This window comes from Phoenix dactylifera, chromosome 8 (assembly GCF_051530095.1).
Source record: "Phoenix dactylifera cultivar Ajwa chromosome 8, Ajwa_hap1_PhDact_Kaust_v1.1, whole genome shotgun sequence".
Lineage (NCBI taxonomy): Eukaryota > Viridiplantae > Streptophyta > Magnoliopsida > Arecales > Arecaceae > Phoenix > Phoenix dactylifera.
This window is the reverse complement of record NC_143197.1, coordinates 5,184,037-5,205,218: the sequence shown is the minus strand read 5'-3', so window position 1 is coordinate 5,205,218 and position 21,182 is coordinate 5,184,037. Positions and strand designations below refer to the sequence as shown.

Sequence of the window (21,182 nt, the reverse complement as noted above, 5' to 3'; positions counted from 1 at the left end):
AAACTCCATTTTATATGCAAGAGAAAATATAAAAAAATAAAAAATGAATATATATAATATATGGGTTGGGTCGTTTTGGTTTGAATCGGTTTTTTAAGAACTCAAACCGAAACTGAACCACATTTTTTTGGTTCAAGCCCTTCTCAAACCGACACCAAGTTTGATTTCAAAAAAGCCAATGTAAACCAAAACCGAATAGACCAATGAGGTCGGATTGGTGGTCCGACCGGATTTTTTGCACACTCCTAACAAGCAATCCATAGTACTACTTTCCTACCCAAAGCGAGGCTATTTACAATGTCACAATCCAGCGAGTAACTTGCAATCCACATTAACAAGGATAGTCCAAATACCACCAGCTCAACCAACCAATTATACAAAATTCAGTCTTATGCTTTCCAAATAAAAAGCAACGTACCATATTCCATGCAAATCAAAACATCAATAACATGACTCATATGCATAAAGAAGCATATACATATATATGTATGTATGTATGTATGCGTGTGTATGTTTTTTATGTATATACGTGTCATATATCAATGATTTTGGTTCGCACGGAATATGATACCTGTTTACATTGAACTTTGCAAGGAATATAGTATTAAATTATTTTTTATTTGGCAATATAAGATGGAATTTTGTATAACTGGATAGTTGATTAAGAGGTATTTGGACTAGCCACACTAATATAGATGGCTAATCACAAGCTGGATTATAATATTATATAGAGCCTCACCAGTGGCAGGAACGTGGTACTGAATTGCCGGTCATGAGATGGAGCATGATATTATGGATATTCTTGCTATGGGCAGGAATGTAGTATTATGGATTGTCTTTTTTTTTGAGAGAGATAGGAATGATACTATAGATTGTTAGTTACGGGCTAGAGCATTACATTATGGATAGCCTCGCCACAAGCAGTAATATGATATCATGGTTTGCTAGTCACGTGTTGCAGCATGATTGTGATTAATCCAAAGCTAGAAAGTTAATTGTTATCAGATCCAAATCATGTTAATTAGAAAATGGCATATATTTGAAACCACTGTTGAATAAAACATTTATTTTGATGATATATGATATATCCCTCTTGAACATATTGGTTATTTTAATGAATTATGATGTAATTATATATATGTGCTTGTTTCAATAGTAATTACAAATGCTCGATAGTTGGTATATGATTTCATGATGAATTCATTTATTTCGGTCTGATTATCTGCTAAGTTTTATTATTAGATTATTTATGCTAGTGTGTGTGGAGGGTGATTTTTACTAAGTTGTTAGCTCAACACCACTCTATTACTTTCTTTTCAAAGCTACATAATGCTTAGTACTTGGCTATGATTTAGGATTACTAGTAAGAAGAGGAATAGTTAGAGCATCACTAGTCAAATAATTGAAAGTTGTAATTGGACTTGTTAATGATGGAATTATTCCATCCTACTTTGAATTGAGGGTCGCATTGTCCAATAATGAAGAGGTTGTGTTTAATCTTGCATATTTTCTTGAATCTTGCCCTACGGAATGTGGCCCTGTAACATGCTCAGCACGAATAGTAGGTATATGAGAACCCATGCAAACATATGTTTAGTCCCACATCGAATATGTGTGGAGATGATCTTAGATACTTATACAGTGCCAAAGAACCTAAACAATATTTTCTAGCTAGCCTTTTTGGGTACGATCTTGGTTTATTACAAATGGTTGAGTGGAATTAGCTCATAGCTCACGTGGACTAGGAGGCATTGCAGCATAGGCCCATTTAGGACTTACCATGAACCGGCCGTGGTACTTGTGATTAAATTTGATTGAATTGGACCATTAACCTGGCTAGGACACCAAGGCTTAAATGGAAGGGGTATATAAGAACCCGTGCAGGCATATGTGCAGTCCCATATTGGCTACTTACACAAAGCCAAAAAACCTAAACAATACTTTCTGGCTAGCCTTTTCAGGTGAGGTCTTGAGTTATTAATTATATCTTTGTAGATTTCTCACAATCTTTACTGACATTTTTAATTCATTTATTTTTGAGCCACCTTGACCATTGAGTGCACACCTAGCACTAAGGCAATTTTTCAAACCATAGGAAGCAATTTATTAATTTTAAACTTTATATTTTCTTTTTGTTCTTTTACTTCCATTGTAGCTTTTAACTTGTATTTCTTAACATCTTTCGAGTAACTTTGATTGGCAAGTTTATGAGGTCCCATTGTGAGTTAGAAGCCGTCAGTTATCGAGACCATCCACAACCTCCCAAATCCCTCCTACTTCTCCACCCTCTCCCACTTCCACTTTCAACTGATCAAGTACTTCATATTGTTTCTCATCCATTTTAAGATATAACACATGGAAATCCAAATGCCCTTGAAATGTGAATATTGCAATAAGCATCTGATAAAGAGGTTAGTCCGAAGAATACTAGATGTGCCATTAGTGAAGACATGAGTAGCTCCAGGCTCTAGAACAACATGCAAAAGACCAGCATCACATGCAAGCAAACAGACTGACCAGATATAATAGACAAAAAAGTTGGACTTACCTAATCCCCATGAATCAAGTGCCCATGGAGGTGACTTTCTAATTGCTGCCCAGTCTGACTTTAACAACTCCATAGGTTTGTATTGTGATCCAACCAGCCACTCAAATTGCTGCAATAAGAACATAAAACCAAAATTATCAAATTCAATAGATATTTACCACCCAAGTTTAAAAAAAGACAATATATGATAATATGTCCAGCAAAGAGAAAACAGATACTTATCAACTTTTGAAATTCATCATGTTGCTGCATCTAGTACCAAAAAGAGATAAGTGGCAACTATTCAAAAGATTTCCCCTTAAAAACATTAAGAACTTGGACACCATAACCAGAAGGAACATAAATTGATATGCATATGGAGGTTACCAGTTTTTTGCTAACTGGACCAAGAAATCAAATCATTGACAAAAGGGAAAATTTATCGAATTAGGAGAACCACATACACCAAGTGCCACATAAATACAGATTATAATTACTGAATGACTTCCTTCAACAAATTCCTACACATGAAAAAGAAAACATAGCAGTACGAGCTAAATATAATATACATGTATGATGTATCCATTGGTCATATGCATGATTTTTTTTTCTCTTGCATTCCCATTACCCATATTCAAAGCTTATGAAGATATTTCCTATGATACTATCTTAGCCAAATATGCCAGCCTACAAAACTTGTAATTTGTAAACAATTGAAAAGACAGACATAGAAATTTGCTTAGCATACTTTGAGCTACAACCAAGGGGTTAAAATAATAGTACCACAAACATACAAGATTATTATAAATTTGCATAGAAGCAAACCTTGGCTTCTAGTTAATGATGGGGCTCAAAATTAGAACAATTAGTCTTCCCAAATTGCTCATGTAGGCACTAATGTTTGTGTCATACTGAGCAACGGCATCACTTTAACATCTTCTTTGTTTTTCTAGGATTTGGAATGCTGACATTTCCAAAAACATTGACAACATGACCTGGCACATCACTCCAAAGACACCACAAAAATTTGAGTTTCTAGCTTAACTTAGAAGTGGCAGCACTTGGCACAATTTTTGAAGTTTCTCATCAAAAAGTGCACTTCAGTGGAAGTTTTAAAACATAAACACATAATTGATTCAAGTATTAAACAGCAATAGAAAGTTGGATATCTCCAAAGAGTTGTCAAATTGTCACAAATTTATCTTCTTTTTAATTCGTGTAAAATGATATGAAATGCATGCTTTTTGTCACCATCAAAATGGAGTGCCCTACCTACAGCAGTCAGTAAGTGCCAAAACTTGGCAGCTTTCAAAAATCCTATCAAAAGACACTCTAGTGCAAATTTTGATCTATCATACCTTTTTATTTTCCTTTCCCTAATGCAATATAGATTGAAATGTTATTTTTTTAATAAGTACAATGGACTACTCAACTCAGTCCGGTAGTCATTACTTGTTGACATATCTATATAATATATTTGTGTATGTGTGTGGAAAATGTGTGCACACACACATTTGTATATATAATCATATTTATATTTGTATTCTTATATCTTCTTTAGGAGTGCCTTGTGTCAAGTTTTTTAGGGCCAGGGAGTTGGAATATTTAGAGCACCTGAAAATTTGGCATTATAGAAAGGTGACATCGTTAAGTAATTACATATAACTCCATCTGCAATACAATAACCTTACTTGAGCCACTAGAAAAAAACTGAAAAAGATTCGAGAACATGAGGTAGAAAAGGTTGGTGGCGGAGTGATCATACAACATCCAGAAAATACACCCAGTAAGCAGCTATATGCATATAATTTGAATATTTTGAATTTGTACTTTAATTTTCTGAAACTTTCTGATTTAGCTGCATTATAGAACCAGGTCAATTCCAATTCCCTACATGAATTACATAAACAAATTTAGCTAATGTTCTTATCTAAAGCATTCTGATAATTTGAGCAATCAAAAGTTGTGGAATGGCAGCAAGCAATGATAAAATAAAACAGAACTCACCAGCATAGAGCTGTTAGAAGCTTCACTGTTCCCATCAAACTCTGATAGGACGTCAAAGGCATGCAGCTTCCAGTCCAATGACTGAGTCACAACGACACTAGCCAAACAGACATTACCATGAACCTGAAATGGTAGTACAAAATTCTTTAGATATAGCAATTTTCGTACTAGTACAGTAGAGATAATGGCTCATATTCATATAATCAAACAAAAAGAAAGTGCTAGAAACTTTGAAAATTTTAAGAAAACTGTGATGGTTAGTAACGATGACTTGTGTAAGAGCTACATGTGCCACAACAATGAAGAATACAGTATTCCTCAACCCCTTGTTTTGTTGATAAGGAAACAAAGATCGATAAAACTAAAACGGAAAGCATTAACCTTACCTTAAGCACCTACATATATTACTAAATATATTTCTCAGAGTATTAGGACTTGGGAGATGAGAGCTTCTTATGCATGATCAAACAAAGATACTCGAATGATTTATAGGATAGCGTGGTGGTTGGATTTTCCTGTTAAGAATGGCACTTGCAATTTCCATGGACAGCTCAGAATGGGGGGAAAAGTATACATGCTCATCACCATAATTTTGTAGCAACAAAAATGCACAGGCAATATGTTAATTTCAAACCAAACCAACTCTCCATCCTATCATACATTACATACTAAGGTTCAAGGATCACATGATGGACTAAAGAGAAAAGGATCCTAGGAATAGGAATTACTTTGCCAGGATGTAACACGAGCTAGATGATGACATGCAAACTAGGAACAACATTGCTTGCTAATTAATTGCCTTCATCCAGCTGACTTTTTATCCATGGCACTTCTTAAAATATTTCTCTCATAGGGACAGAAGGAATATCATCCTTTTCCTAAAATATGGCATTTGAGAAACAGCTGTACATGCATCTCCACCAACTTGCCCCCGTGTCATAGTGGATCAAGTTTGATCTTCTCCAGAGAAGTTGGTGAGAAGTCTTTTTACAACAACAAGCACTGCAGTATATCGCCCTTTAGCATATTAAAAACTTGTTATGACACTGCAACAAGCAACATCCCTGGATCCAATCTCTGAATACAGTAATACTAATCTGACACGCAAAGGAGACAGCTCTCTAAGGGGCTCCACGTTCCTTCCATTTCATTACTCATACACAAAAGTGGAAGAGGAAGCAAAGCCTTCCTCTTCTAGAATCTGTTGAAGCATCCAATACATTCAAAATGTCATTTAATTGAAGCAGCAGGCCCATCGCCTCTGAAGATCAGTCATTTGAAAGTCATAGTTTCAAAGAATCAAACCTACAGGACCATTATAATAAGATGATTTATGATCAAAGCATTTGACTGTGGAAGAGAGAGTTCTGGGCCACTTGGTGACATTACGAGATATGCCGTTTTATACAAGTAACATGTATAGCTACTTTAAGAGTTTATTCTACAAAGTCCCTTTTTGACATTCCAATAGGTTGCTTAATGACAATTCCAGTGTTATAAGATACCATTTTTTTAGTAATTTACAACAGTTCATCATGGAGTTTTAAAAGTGAGAGTTAAAATGCATATCCACATAAAAGGAAATCCTGGCCTCTTGATAAGTTCATATAAGCCCTTTGGACTGGATAACTGTGCCGGGATCTATTACTTGTTACTATGTCTGATTTAAGTGGTAGGCTTGAGATTCTAGGTAATAGGATCTTTTTACTGGATAGATGCATATTGGTTCCTGATGCAGTAGGATTCAGAATAAAATTTTCTTTGTCCTCCCTTCTCTTGTAAAAACTTGGATGCTATTTTTGCTTAACACCATCCTCTTCCTGCATATACTTAAGCTAGAGCTAATCAATCCCTGGGTCAGGCCGGGCTCAGGCCGAGTTCTATAGCAAAAGTTAGGCCCAGGCTTGACCCAACTTTGCAGAGCCAGTCCCAGGCCCACCCGCCAGGCCCGATCGGGCTTAAGCAGATCAAAGCTGCCTCAAAACAGAGAATAAAAAGAGAACGGAAAAGACTGCCACAGAGGTGAGGGAAAAAAAGTGACCAAGAGAAAATGAGAACAAGCTGAAACTGATGTCTCAAAACGGGCCAAGAAGACACTTTTTTCAGAGATCAAACTCTTTTAGGGAAAAATTGAAAGAGAAATAAACCCACATAGTTAGACGGAGCATTTAAGCAGTAGATCGCTCTTTTCTCTCAACCTTCTCTTTGCAGGTCAAATAAACCAAGCGAAATCACATATGATTAAGCCCAAAAAAACAACTTTTTCTACAAATGTATCTAACATCAAATCCCAAATAACCCCCAAAAAAAATCAAAACCAAGAAGCAATAGTCCCTTACCAAGCACAAGAACTCAAAGAGGCATGAGAGAGGCGTGAAATCAGCCAAGGAAGAGAGAGAGATGGGCGCGGAGAGGTGCCAGTGGCTAAACAAGCATGAGAAGCCCTAGAGAGAGTAGAGAGAGGAGGGGCTTCAGCGGCTACCAAGAGGAGAGATCTGATAGAGTTAGAGTTTCTTAATTCTTATATGTATATACAAGCCGGGCCTGGCCGGGTCAAGCTGTCTTTTAAATTTTTTAGGCCCGACCCAATTTTTTGATCAGGACTATTTTTTTGCCCAAGCCTGTCCCACTGGCCTATTTTTAGTGCCCAGGACCACTAACTTTCGGGCTAGGTGGGCCACATAGCATGTGATCAGCTCTAACTTAAGCATAAGCAAACCTTACGTGCTATTCGGCTGTAACCACGTCAAAAGATTTTAAGAAAAAGCAATTTAAAATGAACTCAAGCTACTGGACATTTGCTGACTAATAGAAGGAGAAACGACGGACATGATAAGTCTTACTTAGCAATGGACAATGATATTGACTAAATGCAGAAGGCATTATAAACTTAATATTGGATGACACTGTAACAAATTCAACAGTTTCAGAGTTACGTACAAGTTTGCAATCATTATTTAAAAAGCTCACAGCTTTAGATATCTGGTGGAGACCCCATGCAAAATACTCATCCCTGCATGTCAATGACAGATAACAAAACATGAAAACCCATAAAATAAAATGTATACAAAACTAATTCTATATATTAGAACAATGCACAAACTACTGTGCTTCCACATTTTATGTATAAACCCTTACAATTAAATTATAATGCCAAGCTACATGAGGAAATCATCATTAACATAAAATGAAATTCACTTTGATACTGCTAGTGCAAAGAAGTCGCAGCCAAACAAATCAGCAAAAAGATCACTAATGATTCAATCATATGTTACAACAGATTTCATAAGCATCAACAAGACAAAGTCATTCCAGTATTGACAAACTGAGATGGGAACATCCCTTCTACAATTAAGGAAAGGAGCAATGAGAAGTACTCACATCTTTAGTGAAAAAGGTTATAATAAAAGAGGAGAAATTATAGAACTTCAAACAATTTAGGTGTTGAAGGAAAAAAGAAACAACATATGCATGAGAATAGAAACAATTCAAAGTTAATTCATTTTAGCATGCCAAGATATTAATAGATGACAGGATTTTTTTTGCTTATTATGGATTAATGACAACAAAAAAACCTGACTGATGCAAACAAATGACAGAGATTGTTACTTTAAATACCAAAATGATCCATTAAGTATGGTGTTCGTGTAGTCTGCCTGAATGATACTTCTTACCAAAAATTAGTGCTTAGTTGATTCTGCAAAAGGAGTACAAACATAAGCATAGTTTGCAAAAGGGAGTTCATATACCTTTGGGTACCTTCTAAACCTAATTCTTTTATCTTTTCTGCAAGGGGTGTCACTGGTTCAGTTACAATGTAAATCGTATGTTTCGCAGTAGATCCATCAACAATTTCGGCCTCAGTGCTATGTAGGAAAGACAAGATATTTGGATGCCTGACCTGCAAGGTACCAAATAAAGCTTCTTAGCCAGCCTGTCATAATGAGTTAAGACATCACTGGCATGTGTCCGTTATAAGGAAATATAAAATTAAAATCTCACAACCAATATGCAAGGCAAATTCCAAACTGAAAAGCAAATAATTTGAAACTTAATTACATAACTCTATAGCAAAGACCTTTATTATGGATCCAACACAAATTTACATGAAGGTAGCCTTCCTAACTAGCCAAGTGCAAAAAAAACACTTTGTTATGTAGCTAACAACAGGTTAAAAAAAAAAATTGCAAACATCCCAATAGATAAACTAGACTCTAATGTTATGTAGTCCCAGAAAAAATGAAAATTGTGACTGAATCTGGTTTTGTTAAACTTTGGGTATGGGTTGGTTAAGGTGCTCTCTATTAGAAATGCACCAACGTGGCACTTGCAGTGAACAACGAGCAAGGACACTCACAGCAAACGGGACAAAGTTGGTTCCAACAAAGGAACAGCTGGTTGCCATTTGGGGCGACCCAACACTGAGACATAATGACAAGGTGGTAATATGAGCGACAATAAGGATGTTAACCAAACAAATCCAGTCCACAAACAGGAGGAACACCAAGGTCTACAAGCTTTATTATGTGGAGAAAAATATTAATACAAAACGAACTCAAATAGGGACAATAGTGATGATAGTGACATTGTTAGCATGGATGCACCAGATATGCACTTCAAAGGAAAAAATTGAAAGACTCATAAGTTAGTTAACACAAGGTAAAATAGAGACAGGTTTGTAACTTTCTTTCTATAACGGGAGAGACATATGGGCATTAGCAATTGCATAGTGGGTATGCGAGTATACATGGAGATCAAAAGTTTAGCACTAGGAATTATAAGCAGATGTGCAGATTGAAATAAGTACTAACAAATTTACCAAAAACAAAATTTCTTTTCTTAGGATTAGACCCAACATGACTGGATAATGCTTGTCCTTTAGGTGCATATTGATGTAGTAAAGAATAAAGGCTATAACATATCCCAGAAGAAAGTTGACTGCCCAAAATAATTTAGACTATATCAGTTCGCAGATAAGAAAATTCTAGAATAGCAAAAGTTATGCTTACAGTAATAGTTATGCCACACATTATATTGTTTCTTTGGCTACAATTCTTCAAATAACTTTTGGGTTTCTGTTTTTTCTTGTTTTCCCCAAAAGAAAGTAAAAAGTAGACACAACTGATACCTTTATGCCACGAATAGCTTATAACAACTTCCCGTTGGAATGGTGATGCCTGACATAAACAAGTTTGACCAGCATGACTATTCCTTACTTATGATTGTTTTATACAGTCGGTTGGCAGGCATAGGGCTTATTCCAAGACTTATGCCTGTTTTGTTCCATGACCAAACTCTATCTTACTGATTATGAATTTTTATTACAAAGCTGAAAAATAGAAAATAGCGATAACCAAACAAAAGAAAGACTTCATCTAAAGTCATAGCAAAAAAAAAAGATGAGAAGCCACAAGATTCTGATCATCCTAACCAAGATTTGCCGTCTCGGTACTAGACTCCGTACCGGTGCCACACTAGCACTAAATTGGTACCGTACAGTACAGAGTCTTTTCGGTGTACTGACACTCGGTATATCGGTATGCCTCTTGTACAAAGTACCGGTACTGAACTGGTACAGTACAATACGCCCTATAACATCTAATTTGAGCCGGTACAGCCAACTATGATCCTAACTCTAGAGTCATTTCTTGACATAGTTTAGGTTCATGCTCAAAAAACATAAACTCGTTCCAATGTATATTTTAACAAGAACCATGTTGAAAGATATACTGAAACAAAAAAAAAATGAAAAAGATATAGAATTGTCATCTGATTGTACTTGAAAGCTCAGAAGCATTCCAATGATCCTCTAGTAGATAAACAAAATGAGACCGATATAAAGCCTGAATTCTAACTTACACACCCAAGCAACAGATACATATGATGCATAACTTACAGTTCTCAGGCGCTTAACACCATTACGACCAGCAGCCAAGTGACCATCTTGACTGTTACTTCCTGAAAGAGAAAAAATGGATACCATCGATCCGTCATCCTGGAAAAACAGACAACAGAATCTGAGGAGCAAGCAAAAAAAAGAACAAAGAGAATAAAACAATATAGTACAATCATGCATTTCTCAAGGCAGTATAGAACATTAAATCTTTCAATATATGCTTAAATACACCTATACAGATATGAAATGGCTGTGAGTGTGAAAGCTTAAAAAGAAGCCAATTACAAACATTAATATGGCATATCCATGACATTAGGGTGACTATCGGTGGCATTCCGTAAGTATAGTCTTTCATCTCTTCATAGTGGTAAGAAAAATAAGTGGCTTCTAATCAAGGGAAACATCTCAAGTTGTTTGTTAATTCCAGCAGTTTGCAGGCATGAGCAAACTTATAGTAGATCCATGCTAAGATAGCAACATAACCATGAGCTCTATGATCCAAAATGAGAGGACAAGTTGATTGGCAAAAAACAGATGCATTGGAGATCATGTGGTGGTAAAAGCAATGATAATGGAGGGTGCATGATATTTCTGAAACTATTAGAAGGTTAGAAACAAAGAAACTATTATAAAGGAGAAGCAAAAGTAAATGAAGATGAAGGCATAATTTTTTGATAGAATTGCAGCTAGTAGCACTAACTACTGGGGATCAAACGCTAGCTTGCTTTAGGATGGGTTGTTCCTGACTTCCTAATAATCCTACATGCAAAAAAAATATTGGCTTTGATCTTCTAGTCCCTCTAATAATCAAGAGACTGCCACGGGCTTCCCTTTATTAAATATTGGCTTTTTATTTAATTAAAAAGAAGAAGGCAATATTATCATCACTTTCCTTTCAAAGAGATATCAATGACAGTTAGATTGCAATTAGGATTTAACCTATTTTATAAGGACTTTAAGTTGTCTCTCTTAAACCTTACTGATAGAACTAAAAAATATTTTTCAATTTAGGATTGGGCTGAGAACTAATCACAAGTATGCAAACAGTGTTGCATCAAGGCAAAAGGAACAGGTATGGACCAAGGCTAGGATGCAGTTTTTGTGAAAAAATATTGTGTTAAAGAGGGTAATATGCAATGTGTCACAACCTAAGGAGCATGCTAAATGAGGAAACTTGGCACGTGAATTGTGGTTGTCAGTTCTTGTCACAAGTATGCAAACAGTAATGCATCTAGGTAAAAGAAACTCAAACAGGTAAAGTCCAAGCCTAGGAAGCAGTTTTTGTGAGAACATCATGTTAAAGAGTCTAATATGCAAAGTGTCATAATTCAGAAGCATGCGAATGAGGAGACTTGGCACATGAATAGTGGTTGCTAGTTCTTGATCGACGATAAAAAAATAGAAAAGCCTGATTATTTAGATTCAAGAACCATGGGTGTCTCATCAGAAGAAGATGTTCATGGCCACGTATCTGGATGAAAACCACAGACTAACACATTCATTCACTCCTCATATGATGTCATTCCAACAAATAACCAAAACAGTCATACAAAACAACCACTAGAACAATGTGTGGCCTGGCAACAGCTAACTTCCTAAGTTGAAAACAAACACGTCTGTCAAACTTCACCAACGCAGTCACACTGAAGCAACAAACTTTTATGAGTGCAAACCAAATTCTTGATTTTTTTCCTCTAGAATTATTATAATAACTCGAGAAAAGATCCTACACATTCAGAAGAACTTCTTTGACAAGTAGTTTGTGAAACAAAGCAAAATCTTTTTGTGCACTCATTGATCTCATCCTTCCCCATACTCGGATCAGAATCAAGAAACCCTACAATTCTAAAACTCCCTAATAATCCCAAGATCGCATATCTTTCCCGATTTAAAAATCAAAAAAGAGCAGCGAAGAAAAAGACGGAAATCAAGAAATCAAGAAACAACAAAAGGAAAAAAAAAAACACTGAAATTCTCAACAAGTAGATTCCAATCGGTAAAAGAAAACAACCTTCCAACCTAATCGATTTCTTAACATGGTGACAAGCCAAATTCAACATTATAGCGCCAATCAAGATGCGATCTTTCCAGACATCATAACAACGATTCAATGAATAAATCAAGATAAAGAGAAGAGAGGGATGGGAAATTGGGGAACCTTGGAGGTGCCGCGGTAGTGAGTCCAGGATCCCCAGGCGGAGGGGTAGGGTTCGCCGACGTTGTACGGGAGATCCCTGATGCCAGCGCCGGATCCGGCCACCACACCCTTGAGAAATCTGAACATTGTTTCCTCGCCTCGGAAAAGCGGAGAGAGGAGAAGAGAAGAAGAGAGAGAGAGAGAGAGAGAGAGAGAGAAGGGAGGCGTTTCTCCGATCTGGAACCGGGGAGAATAGAAGGAGAAAGTAAAGAGAGAAAAAAATTGCTCGATGAACGTATCGAGTTACCTGGGTATTTCTGTAAATAAATAAAAGAACTCGGTAGACTGGTCCGGCGGAATATTTAGATTGGGGCTGTGACGGCTCTATGACATGTTATGTATCCGAATCTTGAGGACAGGTTGAGGCGTGTTCGGCGTGATAGCATGTTTAGCGACGTGATCCGCATGTACCATGTATCTTCAGTTGCGAGCTGCGATCGGCCACCGCCAACTAGGGCAAGGAGAGCGGCCGTCCCGTGCTTGCATCCTTGAACCTGGGAAAGGTCTAATACTCGTGTCAAAGCCTGTATTTGGAAGCAGGATAAGCAATTCAGGGATGATTTGTTGTTATCCCTGGATACAGCAGTTTCCAAATAAAGTGAAATAACCAAAGATAATGCAAAATTTGTAGTTGAAACAAGCAATTTTATTTTCTTTTTAATCATTACATAGCATTGGGATACCAATTGTTTTTTTAGATTAAAAAATATATCCTCGCATTTTTTAAAATTATTTTTTTAGAGTGCAATTTGCTTTTTTTTGGTATTTCCACTGATCAAGTGGAGATAAAATGCAGGGATAATGGAATTCTAGGGATGCTAGGAAATCATCAATCTAACAATTTTCTAATTTTGGTCTGGATTGGCATTTATCCCATAGGCATTACAAGATAAATGCCTCAAGCCACCTCTAATCTCATGGAAATCAAGCCATTCAAGTGTTCCGCATATGCCATGCAAGCAAAAGAAAGTACTAAATGTAAGGGTGCAAATGGGTCAGGTCGGGCTCACAGCTAAAATTTTTGACCCAACATGTCATTTGGGTCGGATCCACCTATAATCCGGCCCCAACCCAAAAAATTAAGCCCGGATAGGCTCTGAATCGACTCTGGGTCAGGCCTGCATCAAGATTGGATCTATATTAATCATTTTTATTCGGCAATGATATCTCCTGAATTTGTTAGAATGTATCTACTACTATTTTTTGTAAACATACTACTGAAAAAAAGTGTGCATAGGCCAAGACAAGGAATATAGTTTTGACAATGATACATGACAAAGTTTAACAATCGCAAAAAGACTCATCATGAATCTATTTTTTTTATATGGCAAAATTATACTCTATTTTGTCTTCATTAGTCTAAATTTCTTTTTAAGAGGAACAATGTTTCTATTTAATGTAACTAACCTAAGCCTTAATGTAAAACTCATGCCATTCGACAGTACACAAAAGACAATCTCTTCCATTTCTTTCGTCCTCAAACATAAGAAGAGATTAAAATAATAGAGAGTTAGAAACCCTTGAGCACTCTTTTGGGTCCTAACGATGTACCAGATTAGGGTTGGGTCGGATCAGAATTTAGTAAACTTAGACTCAACTCAAAAACTAGAATGAGTTTAATTTTAGAATCCGACTCGGCCCCACATATCCTTTAAATTGCGTCGAATTAGGTCTAAGCAGGTTGGGTCATGGGTCAACCCGACCCACTAGCAGCCTTAACTGAAGGGCTATTTTAATGCAAGAGGAACGATTAATAGCTATGACTAGATTTTATATATTAATACAGATTCAATTTGAGCTAGTGTGCTTTTCTTATCACCCTTATTTCTATTTTTTTGAGTGAAAGATAAATTGATAAATCAAGGTAGGATTGGGTTCGCCAAGTCAAATTTGGTCATGGCGTATTAAAGATGTTAGATTGGGTTGAATAAGAACATAAAGATATGCAAAAATTTTGGACATTTTTTATCAGAATAATATATAATGGATTGAGGTCTCAATTATTCATCAAATTGTTTGATACATCATGCGCAATTTAACAAGGCCAATATATAATCATATAAATCTATAGGTAATTTATGTGAAACATAATATATATGAATTAAAATGTAAATACTATTTATTCATTTGTTTGTTTATTTGTTTATTTATTTATTTATTTGATTGGTTGGGTTAGGGTTGAGTTTGGTTAGGTCCAGGATAAGGTCAAGTTTGATTTGAGTTGAGGCCAATTCTAAGCAAACCCTTCTTAAGATTGGGTTGGGATCTTTAAACCAAGCCAACCCAAATTAATTTATAACACCTTCACCAACCCCGTTAGATAAATTTTGTATCCAAATCACTCACCTTGAATTGGCATCATGAAATGTGCTGCATAATGAAGCAACATGGATGGTGCAACATATAGCTGAGTTACCTTCTCAAGCAATATTTCAGAGTTTCCATGTCTTTGCACATTCGATAATTGGAGCACTTGCACATCTAAATTTGCAGGATTTGTTGCTAGCTTCCATGTTTCAACTGTTGTCTGAGTTGAAGAAATATTGAACGTGAATAAAACTTTCCATTGAAAGACCAAGTTTACCAAATAAATATAACTTAGATCTTTTATAAACTTTAAATCTTAAAGATGTTGAAGCCAAGCGACGATCAAGACCACGAAGACCCTGACCTTCAAAAGACTATACACAAGAATAAGTGCAAATTTTTCATGAGGCTGGAGATATGTAGAACAACATTATCAACATGCTTTACCTAATCGATCAGCAAAATATTCAACCACTGAATAGAAAAACATGATCAGTTCTGCTGTCCTTGCCGTGCTTACATGTCATCCTACAACGTCCCAAGAGTAGCATTCTCCTCACTAATTAATTCTCATCGCATGAATGTCTTAACATGACCTAGTTTTAATTAACAGCAAAGCAATAATTGCTTACATTATTTTATTGGGTTAACTAAGAATAGTCAATGAATAAAAGAGCTTGAATAAAACAGTAAACCCATGATTTCCTCAAATACATGTTGCAGTACAGAATGAAGAACAGCACAACCATAGATAAGCATACAATCACATCAACAGTCGCATGTTTTCAAATTACTCCCCAACCACTTTAAAATCCAAAGACAAGACAAATACAAGAACAGCACCAGAATAGGGAGCAACACTTCAAAACACTCTAGGCTTGCAGACGATGGTGGAATGCTTCAATATGTGAAGACTGAACTGCCCTCCCTTCTCAGAGGTATCGATCTTGCTCTGGCCCGGAGGCGGCAGTAGCTCAAAGTTCTGGACCAACTGGCCGATGGTGATGTTGAGAATCGGCAATGCGAGTATAATTCCAGGGCAGCTCCGGCGACCGACACCGAAGGGCAAGTATCTGAAGTCATTGCCATTGGCTTCCACCTTGGCTTCCTCCTCTAAGAATCTCTCGGGTCGGAACTCCTCGGGGTTCTTCCAGTTGTCGGGGTTGTTGGCGAGCCACCAGGCATTGACGAGGATCTTGCTCTCGGCGGGGATGTCGCAGCCGGCGAGCTTGGCGTCGTGGAGGTTCATGTGGGGGACGAGGAGGGGGATGGCCATGCGGAGGCGGAGGGTCTCCTTGACGACGGCCTGGAGGTAGGGGAGCTTGGGGATGTCGGGCTCGGTGATCTGGACGCCGGGGCCGAGCACGGTGTCGAGCTCCTGCCGGAGCTTGCGCTGGATCTCCGGGTGGTTCACCAGCTCGGCGATGCCCCACTCGATGGACCACAGGGTCGTCTCAATGGCTGCATGAATGGCGGTGGCAAAACGGACCTCAGGCCTTGGAACCACATAATAATAATATAAGACTGTAGAATAAAATTATAGTGTAGACTTGGTCAAAAGAAAGATAAGGCTCTCCAGCTCATGGACGTGGCTAAAAACTGCCACCTTCTTGATTCAAAGAAAGATGTCGTTGGATTTTTGCTAGTAATCCTATGCGGCAATTGAGGATTGGTGCCAGGGGTAGGTAAGAGATGTGGTGAGCGTATTGCCTGGATATCATAATGTCAGCATCCACTAACCTTGGAAAATGTAATTTAAATTTTTCTTGGTGAAATGTCTAAGATTGAAGCCTCTTTTAAGGAAGATTATGAACATCCATTAATTGCGGTTATTCATATGGAAATATATACAGAGAGTATAGCTCTAATCACGTCCTAAAATCAAGCTAATAGAGTTGTAATTTTATTAAGCTGATTGTTGTTGTGATGAGCTGTATTATTATTATTATTATTATTATTATTTTTCTTGCTTGGTTGAGCTGATTAGGGAAGGATTAATATATTGGGGAGTTTGGTTGTAAGAAGAAATATTATAAAAATAATATTATTAATATATTATTATATTATTATCAAAATATTAATATATTATTATCAATATTATAAAATAGATTTTAATATTATAAAATATTATATTAATAGAGTTGTAATTTTATTAAGCTGATTGTTGTTGTGATGAGCTGTATTATTATTATTATTATTATTATTATTTTTCTTGCTTGGTTGAGCTGATTAGGGAAGGATTAATATATTGGGGAGTTTGGTTGTAAGAAGAAATATTATAAAATTAATATATTAATATATTATAAAATTATTATTAAAATATTAATATATTATTATCAATCCATTCGAAAGCTCAAAAGAAATAATTTGTAAAAAATGATTTTAATATGCATCGATAATAGAAACTGCAGACCAATTTGTCTTACTCGTCTGATTTTAGTGCATCACGCTACAAAAATCTTGCGTTTTCCTATTAGAAATATTATAAAAATGTTTATGTTTTCAAGTGTTCGTAGTCGTTTTGACATTTCTAGCTTCTGAGCTAGAATAGAAAATTGTGCCGCCTAAATTTGGTAAAAAAGAAAACGGGTCCTACACGAAATGTCTCGTAGTTTTAGGTTTTTAGGTTTGCTAGATTCTTAGAATCCTTATCAACAAGTCCGGCTAGTTTTCTTTGTCGACAAGTTGACATTTTTTATTTATAGTAATGGTTGGGTCGAATTCTAAACGAGGCTGACATTCGAGTGTCCTCTTTCTTAACCATTATCGGACAACTAGGATCATCTCCCTGGTTCTTATCACTAAGTCAAGTTACATAATGATCAATTAAATACGAATTATCTTCACTCAATAAACCAAACGCGGATGGCCATATCGAACATAATATTCTTTTCATTTAAACAACAGAATAATATTATCTTAAATTTCAAAAAATAGTATAAGATGCTTAACGGACTCATAAAACATTGTTCTAGTCCACATGGTGATGACTTCACCAGGTTGCAACTTGGACCAACCCCTATTGCACTGCGCCAGATTCTTAGAGTTGCCCCAGTCCCCAGATGTCACGCGAGACTAGGAACAATTTTCCCGTGACTGGAGGGAGCTTATAGCATCACTCCCCAAATTTTCTTTGCATGTTCCGTATACTTGTGCCCTTAAATATGGCAGCATATATGGACGTGAACAAGAGCGGTTCGATGCATTGACTTGGGGGCCTAAAGCGAGAAATGTATTTGAAGGCCTCAGTGCATAAATAAAGAAAGAAATACTAAATTTCTTTAGATAAGAGATACGTCCCAACATAAATACATTTGAAGGCCTCAATGCATTTATAGCTATAAAAATAGCTACCATTTGAGGTCCCTAAGGCCCCAAATGCATTAGAGGCCTCAATGCATTTGGAGGCTTACCTTGAAATTTACTATAATAAATGCATTTGGGGGCCGGAGCTACCGTTTCAATCGCTTAAGGGTTGAGCCGGCTCCGGACATAAAGAATTAAAGATAGAATTGCACCCATATAAATAGATTTTGGCCTTCTTGTACAGAAGATATCGTCGGTTAGTGATATTTCCCGATAAATAGGTTGTCTCCCTCTTTTAGTTATAAATCGAGAAGTTATTGGTTGAACTAGGTCCACTAGCTCGGTTGCCAACCATGAAGCAATGCTCACATACATGGATGAAAAAGAAGCGTGTTGCTCTGGGATTGGGGTCCAACCAATAATTTTTATCTATAAATATGCTCATATCTAAGAGGTTGGGGAAAGAAGACTTTCCGTGTGCATCATATACGGAAAGACGGAGCTTAGTTTATCATCCACCACGTGACTCAACTACATGCCATGAATTCTATTCACCACAGTGCTCCATCCACCAGTCTATTATCTAGTAGGAGTAAGACCACAACCTCCCATGGCTCCATCCATCCAAAACTGAAGCCCAGTGGAATGCAAGGAGGCTCTTTTCCCAATTGGCTCCAAAAGAAAGCCTTGATCGTATTAGATCATATGAACACTACATATCTCACAAGCTGGGACAACGCTTTAGAATGGCACCGTTCTTTTTTTTTTTTTTTGATAAATCAGATAATTTAAGTTAATTGAGTACAAATATATCTATAGAAATCAAAAAATAAAATATGAAAAAGTAAGTTCTTTCTCTTTAATAAAAATATAATATGTATTTCTTACAATTTTCTTAAAAAAGTAAATACTCGGCTAAATATAATCACTCTTTCATGTTCAAAGAAATATACCAAAATTATTTTTTTAGGCATCATATTTTTAGAAATTATTTTTTAAAAAAATATTTTAATAATAAAAAATTATTTCCGAAAAAACAAACCGCCCAACTTATCCTTCCTTAACTTTGCCGGCTTTTATATTAAAAGTCACTGTAAAGTCGTTGATTCCAAAATTGCTCTCGTTTGTCTCGTATCCGCAGTAAAATGAACAATGGAGCAGACTGAATGGCTCCTTAGGTAGCCAACCAGAACTATTTTATGAAATATCTTGGATTAAGACAAAAATAAACATGGAAGAAAAAAGAAATATGGTAGACGTAAATAAAATAAACATAGAAGAAAAAGAAATACAGCAGGCGCAAAGAAAAAGGAGGTAGAAGAGTACCTGCAACGTTGATGTTCTCTACGATGTAGAGGACGTTGTCCTCATTAATCTCTCCCTTCCTCTCCGCTTCTAGGATGTGATCTATGGCACATTTGAGCTCCATATTGCTCGCCCCCTTGGTACTCGCCAGCTTCCTGTTCCATTTTCACCCACAGATCATATATGTCGTCGATAACAAATACAAACAAGCCAAGCAGTCTTATCAGCTAATAATTAGCATTACTTTCCCCAAGAGGACGTCTTAAATACGACTCTGGATGGTGGCGGCCCACCAACCACCATTCCTGGATAAAAAGCAGCGAGCCCACAGCATGATGCAAAAATTTAAATAAAAGAAAAAGTGAAGGCTGGCAACAGATACCTAACCCACGCAAACACCATGAATATCCCATAAATAACCAAACATCAGTTAAATCTAAAACCTTATAATATGATAGCATATATAATATAATACGAACACTTACTTTCTATCCTTGATGAAGAAGTCCTTGAAGAGCTGCAGCCTGCGGTCTTTGACCTCCTGGCAGATCTTAAGATACCCCCTCAAGAAGGGCCTCAAGATGGGGATGAAGTCCCCATAATTATACTCAAAACTCTGCGCCAACCTGCTCCTCTCTCCATTGAGTGCCTTGAGCTTGTTGAAGAGAGGGTCGTCCTCGCTCTCGAATCGCCGGTCGAACATAATCCGGTACATGTTGTTGTACATCATAAGCTGCAGCCTCCTCCTTAGCACGATCCCCTCGGTGGCGGCGTTGGGGTTGGCCTTGACGTCCTCCACCACCCGGCGGGCCTCCTCCTCCCAGCCGTGGCGGTTCTGCTGCACGACCTTGTTGGTGAAGAAAGGGACGGTCATGATGCGGCGCATCTTGCGCCAGTGCTCGCCGTAGACGGTGAAGACCATGTCCTGGCCTTTGCCGGTGAAGATGTCGAAGACGACGTTGCGGGTGCGGGAGCCGAACTCGACGCCCTGGGTGTGCAGGACATCGCGGGCCATCTCGGGGGACGAGACCACGACGAGGTTCCGCTGGCCCATGCGGAGGAGGAAGATGTCGCCGAAGCGCTTGGCGAGGGCTGTCAGATTTCGATGGTTGAGGTCGTCGCCGACTTGTAGCCAGTTGCCGAAGATGGGGACAGGGAGGGGTCCGGGGGGCAGCCTGAAGCGCTTCCCCCGGAGCTTGGACACGGCGATGGCGAGTGTCACTGCGGCGAAAAGCCCCAACAGGGACTTCTCCAGGAGGACTAGATCCATTACTCTTCACACGAGACCAAAAGCAGAGAGAGAGAGAGGGGAGCCGGGTGGGTGGCGAGGATTGGGATGGAGTGGATGAGAGGTGGGGTGGGGACTTGGGAGGGTTTTAAAGGGGGTGGGGTTGACGGAGGGCCGTTAGGGATGACGGAGTAGGTGGGAACTGAGGTAAGGTGGGCGCATGGCGTGTGGTGGTTGACATTTATAGTGGGCCTTTTGGTGTGGCCCACATTGGGAATAGCTTGGGTACGTTTCTGATTCGGGATCATGGTCCCTGTTGGTCAACTTAATGTTAAGTTGACTTAATTTGCAGCTTGCACCATAGCATGGGATGCCTACAATGTTACCATAATGTGGGAACTATAGAAAA

The 21,182-nt window shown here is 37.7% G+C and overlaps 2 protein-coding genes across 3 annotated transcripts in view; both read right to left on the bottom strand.

Moving 5' to 3' along the window:
* The window catches only part of LOC103702143 (uncharacterized), a 30,720-nt gene extending 17,856 nt beyond the window's left edge, over positions 1 to 12,864 (bottom strand). Inside the window, exons 1-6 of one of the 2 annotated variants that reach the window (XM_008784448.6) lie at positions 12,589 to 12,864; positions 10,431 to 10,529; positions 8,284 to 8,435; positions 7,475 to 7,547; positions 4,535 to 4,657; positions 2,549 to 2,657 (exon numbers count right to left, since the gene is read on the bottom strand). In XM_008784448.6, the coding sequence (XP_008782670.2) occupies positions 2,549 to 2,657; positions 4,535 to 4,657; positions 7,475 to 7,547; positions 8,284 to 8,435; positions 10,431 to 10,529; positions 12,589 to 12,714 (682 nt within the window). In that variant the 5' untranslated portion in view covers positions 12,715 to 12,864. The remainder of the gene's footprint in view (positions 1 to 2,548; positions 2,658 to 4,534; positions 4,658 to 7,474; positions 7,548 to 8,283; positions 8,436 to 10,430; positions 10,530 to 12,588) is intronic. The other variant, XM_088702498.2, reaches the window with a different exon arrangement.
* Positions 12,865 to 15,611: 2,747 nt separating this feature from the next.
* On the bottom strand, positions 15,612 to 20,909 carry LOC120110174 (trans-cinnamate 4-monooxygenase-like). The gene is made up of 3 exons (XM_039124365.3): positions 20,031 to 20,909; positions 19,567 to 19,700; positions 15,612 to 16,395 (listed from the first exon to the last, which is right to left on the bottom strand). Exons 1-3 carry the CDS (start codon positions 20,813 to 20,815, stop codon positions 15,797 to 15,799), a joined length of 1,518 nt encoding a protein of 505 aa, XP_038980293.3. The 5' UTR covers positions 20,816 to 20,909; the 3' UTR covers positions 15,612 to 15,796.
* Between the last annotated feature and the right edge of the window lie 273 nt (positions 20,910 to 21,182).